Source organism: Colobus angolensis, unplaced genomic scaffold, assembly GCF_000951035.1.
Source record: "Colobus angolensis palliatus isolate OR3802 unplaced genomic scaffold, Cang.pa_1.0 Scaffold22, whole genome shotgun sequence".
Lineage (NCBI taxonomy): Eukaryota > Metazoa > Chordata > Mammalia > Primates > Cercopithecidae > Colobus > Colobus angolensis.
Window position 1 is genome coordinate 1,473,354 of NW_012115377.1, and position 4,932 is coordinate 1,478,285.

At 47.3% G+C, this 4,932-nt stretch overlaps 1 protein-coding gene across 1 annotated transcript in view; it reads left to right on the forward strand.

The window, feature by feature from the left end:
- Positions 1-4,932, forward strand: part of CHAF1A (chromatin assembly factor 1, subunit A (p150)) — a gene marked incomplete at its 5' end in the record, with an annotated part of 42,437 nt that overhangs the window by 8,002 nt on the left and 29,503 nt on the right. Inside the window, one exon of the mRNA XM_011943614.1 lies at positions 4,541-4,597. Coding sequence (XP_011799004.1) covers positions 4,541-4,597 — 57 coding nt within the window. The remainder of the gene's footprint in view (positions 1-4,540; positions 4,598-4,932) is intronic.

A 4,932-nucleotide genomic window follows, 5' to 3' on the forward strand; every position in this document is an offset into this window, starting at 1 on the left:
GCCCACCTCGGCCTCCCAAAGTGCTGGGATTACAGGCTTGAGCCACCGCACCCGGCCGGGAGTTTGTTTCTATACAGATCCTGCTGTCCCTGTTCAGGGAGCTTCAGGGTGTGTTTTTGTTTGTTTTGGTTTTTGTTGTTTTAGTACTGCAGGATCCTGGAGAATTTCACTTTGGAAAATAATGACTTAGAAAGATCCTCTTTAGATACTCCTAGGGTCCTTTGAATGGCTGAAGTGTTCCTTTTTAGTATTAGAGTTTTCCACCCTGTGGGAAAGAACCATTTCTGAAGTTTGTTTGCAATCAGACTTGTAATTTAGCCTTTTCTGTTAGTGATCGAGGTGATTATTCCACAAATGATCATGTTGGTGCAGTTGTGTTACTGGAATCTGTGGCTTGCCTCTGTTCCGAGATTGCTGGAACTTCTTTCCATATACTTGAAGTTACATTTGTAATAAATTCTCCATGTTTGAAAGAAATAATGGTCCAGGTGCAGTGGCTCATGCCTGTAATCCTAGCACTTTGGGAAGCCGAGGTGGGAGGATCGCTTGAGCCTAGGAGTTCGAAACTGGCTGGACCAACATGGTGAAACCCTGTCTGTACAAAAAATACAAAAATTAGCAGGGTAGTGGTATGCACTTGAAGTCCCAGCTCCTTGGGAGGCTGAGGTGAAAGGATCACTTGAGCCAAGGCGGCAGAGGTTGCAGTGAATCATGATTGCACTGCACTCCAGCCTGGGCAACAGTCAGACCCTGTCTCAAAAAAACAAAAAGGAAAGAAAGAATGGAAACCTTGCAGCCCTCTGTTCTCCCGGGAGGTTGCCATTATTATCATCATCATCACCTTGTATTTTTTTGTGTCCTGCATATCCAGAGAGATCTCTAGGAGACACCCAGTATCATTTTGTTTGTGTATAATGTATACTGTAAATATCTGTCTTTGTTACTCAGGGGAGTCTTAGATGTTTTTTATGTTAGGATGGAAAGATCGAGCTCTCTGCTGCGTGATATCCCATGGTGTGGACATGCTGTGGGTTACAGAGCTGTCTTCTCAGTTCTGTTGTTTCTGTATTTGGCTTTCACAAAATGATTGTTCCCTTCAGCTTCCTTCTACAAGTGGCCTTGGGCTGTTAAGGAGAACTGTGCGTTCTTATTTTCCCAGCTTGCACTCTACTCGGGCCAATTTGAGGTTTTCTCTTTTCCCCCTGCCTTCGCTCCCCTGCTGTTAGGTTTTATCTGCTTATCTGGTCTGGGCTTGGAAATTAGATACCCTTTAGTATAAAATCAGAGTCCATAGGCTCTGAGAGGATTATCCAAGAAAGGGTGCAGGGATTTTCATGCCCACCCATAGTGAGCTCTGTCCCGACTCCTTGGGATTGTCAGGTTTTGTGTTTTGGCTTCCTTCTGGGATCCCAGATCACGTTTTTGGCAGTTGAGGGTGCTGTGTGACCCGGCTGCAGCTGGGTAGAATGTGGCAGCGTTGCATGGAATTTTGAGAGTGAGATCTGTAAACACTTGGGTCAAATTTCAAGAAGATAAAGTTCCGCCAGACATCAAGGTCCATCTGAGTGTTTGGTAAAATAAAAGAGATACTGGTTTTAAATTAAGCCGTAATTGCTCTGTTTTGGTTGTTGGGGATTACTGAGCGGGCTCTTGCCAGTCATATCAAGTCTATTATTCCTGGACTCACAGCAGAGGGGGAGCATTGTAAGAGGCAAGAGATTGTGCAGCTGAGCTTCAGGTATGGGCAGGACTAAGCAACTGAGTTCCCCGCCGCCCCGAGATCATATTCCATACTATAATCTCTGAACACAAAGGGCAGCCCCGGAGAGCTGCGCCTCCCACATTCTGCAGTTAAATCCCTCGGTGGGGGCGGGGGCACACAGCCTTGGCAGGCAGAATGGATGCTGGAAAGACATGCTTTTTCTGCAGCATTTGGTGAGGCTGCCTCGGGCTGGCATTTCTGTTGCCACATTCTCAGCAAGGACTGAGCACCCTGCCCGATCTCGGTGGTGAAGGAGCTCCCGCCGACACGGGCATCCTTCTCACAGTGACTTGGCCTTTCCCTAAAGAAAGGTTTAGTCCAGAAAGGACTCAGTGGGACCCAGGTGGAAAGGCTGTCTTCTTGAGTTCATTCATCTGAAGCTTTTATTCTGTGAGGGCCTAGTCAGGGCTTCAGCTTTCCCAGATAAAGAAATCACTGTTGGCCGGGTGCGGTGGCTCACGCCTTTAATCCCAGCACTTTGGGAGGCTGAGGCGGGCGGATCACGAGGTCAGGAGATGGAGACCATCCTGTACTAAAAATACAAAAAAATTAGCCAGGCATGGTGGTGGGCGCCTATAGTCCCAACTACTCAGCAGACTGAGGCAGGAGAATCGCTTGAACCCAGGAGGCAGAGCTTGCAGTGAGCCTAAATTGCGCCACTGCACTCCACCCTGGGCGACAGAGTGAGACTCCGTCTCAAAAAAAAAAAAATCGCTTCCATAATTTTGTTGACCCATCAGACCATTGCCAGGAAAATGGGCCTTTGGTTTTTCAGTTCAGCTTCAGCCTTACACTGCAAGTCTGCAGTGAACCCAGAGAACTATTTCTTCCCATTGTTAAGCCTCTCTTCCCACTGCTCTTCACTTCTACTAGTTTGGCTTTCAGGATTCCCTGTCCCAGTGGGAGATAGTTTAGGCCAAAGTCCAGACTCCCTGGGACCATTCAGGTGGATGGTGAGTCACACCATGGGTCCTATTGGTAATTCCTAGTAGCTCATGCTCGGTTTGAAGGTAGGTGATAGAAAATATTGTGCCCTAGCATGTAGAGGTCCTAGACAACCCCAGCAAGTTTCCCTTTTGTCTTAAGCTTTCACTCCACACTCTAAAAAGCAGAGTTGGCTAGGCATGGTGGTTCACGCCTGTAATCCTAGCACTTTGGGAGGCCGAGGTGGGTGGATCACCTGAGGTCAGGAGTTCAAGACTAGCCTGGCCAACATGGCAAAACCCCATCTCTACTAAAAATACAAAAATCAGCCGGGCGTGGCGGTGCACGCCTATAATCCCAGCTACTTAAGAGGCTGCGGAGGGAGAATCGCTTGAACCTGGAGGTGGAAGTTGCAGTGATCAGAGATGGTGGCACTCACTGCGCTCCAGCCTCTGCCACAGGAGTGAGACTCCATCTCAAAAATAAAATAAAAAGCAGAGTTGGGCCGGGCGCGGTGGCTCAAGCCTGTAATCCCAGCACTTTGGGAGGCCGAGACGGGTGGATCACGAGGTCAGGAGATCGAGACCATCCTGGTCTACATGGTGAAACCCCGTCTCTACTAAAAAATACAAAAAAATAGCCGGGCGAGATGGCGGGCGCCTGTAGTCCCAGCTACTCGGGAGGCTGAGACAGGAGAATGGCGTAAACCCGGGAGGCGGAGCTTGCAGTGAGCCGAGATCGCGCCACTGCACTCCAGCCTGGGCGACAGAGCGAGACTCCGTCTCAAAAAAAAAAAAAAAGAGTTGAGCTAGACAGAATGTAAATTAGTGTCTTTTTTTTTTTTTTTTTGGAGACAGTCTCACTCTGTCACCCAGGTTGGACAGCTCAGTGCAGCCTCAGCCTCCTGGGCTCAAATGATCCTCCCACCCCAGACTCCTGAGTAGCTGGGACTACAGATGTGCACCACAACACCCAACTAATTAAAAAGTTTTTTTAGAGACAGGGTCTTGCTTTGTTGCCCAGGCTGGTCTTGAACTCCTGGACTCAAGCGATCCTCCTGCCTTGACCTCCCAAAGTGCTGGGATTACAGGCATGAGCCACTGTGCCCATCTGTGTCCATTTTTAAACACCTAAAAACATTCACATGAAATTCCCAATATCAGCTTCTCTTGGAGAAATTGGAAGGATCAGCAAATAGGGACCTATGTTCCTGTAAGAGCTCCATTCCCTTTGGACAGGCAGGTCCTCTCTCATTTGCTATAAATCCATCCTCCCTGTTGCCCAGGCCAGCTGTCTTTTTTTTTTTTTTTTTTAAAGACAGAGTCTTACCCTGTTATCCAGGCAGGAGTACAGTGGTGCAATCTTGGCTCACTGCAACCTCCTTCTCCTGGGTTCAAGTGATTCTTCTGCCTCAGCCTCCTGAGTAGCTGGGATTACAAGCACCCGCCACCACGCCCGTCTAATTTTTGTATTTTTAGTAGAGATGGGGTTTTGCCATGTTGGCCAGGCTGGTCTCGAACTCCTGACCTCAAGTGATCTGCCCACCTCGGCCTCCCAAAGTGCTGGGATTACATGTATGAGCCACTGTGCCCAGCCTTGTCTGTTGCCTTTATTTCTGAGCTTGCCTTGTTTTTCTTGCGCATGGCATGCTTCACTCATTTCTTTATCTGCCTCCACAGTCTCCCCTGTTATCTAATCCCAGATACACACATGTGTGCATGCTTACTGGAGTTTGTGACCCTACTATGACATTTTGGTTCTATTGGTGGAAAAACTGATCACCTGGAAAGGTTTCTCTTTTTCTCGAAGTGATTGAAATAACCCATGTTTAAAGATAAACGTCTTCTGTTTCAGATAACTAAGAAATTCGTCAAAGGCTCTACAGAGAAGAACAAGCTCAGACTGCAAAGAGTAAGACATTTTCCCTGAAATAGAAAATTAATCTGCTATGCTTTTTGCATTAAATAGTAAGCAAAGCCCTTTGGAGTTCCTTTGGTCCAGTTTTTACGTTTTCCCCAGCCTTCTCTGACCATCATTTTGATTCCTGCTTCATTTTAAGTACTTGGACTTCATGGACTGTGGATTGTGTCATTTTTTGCTTTGCTGACTGAGTCCTAAGGTTTTGTGTGTGGCCTTTTCTAAGCTTTTATCAGTAGTACTACCACTGTCTTAATGGTTTAGCATCCCATTGTAGCTTCAAATTACCTTCCAAAAACTCAATGCATTTCCCTGTAGTCCTGTCTCTC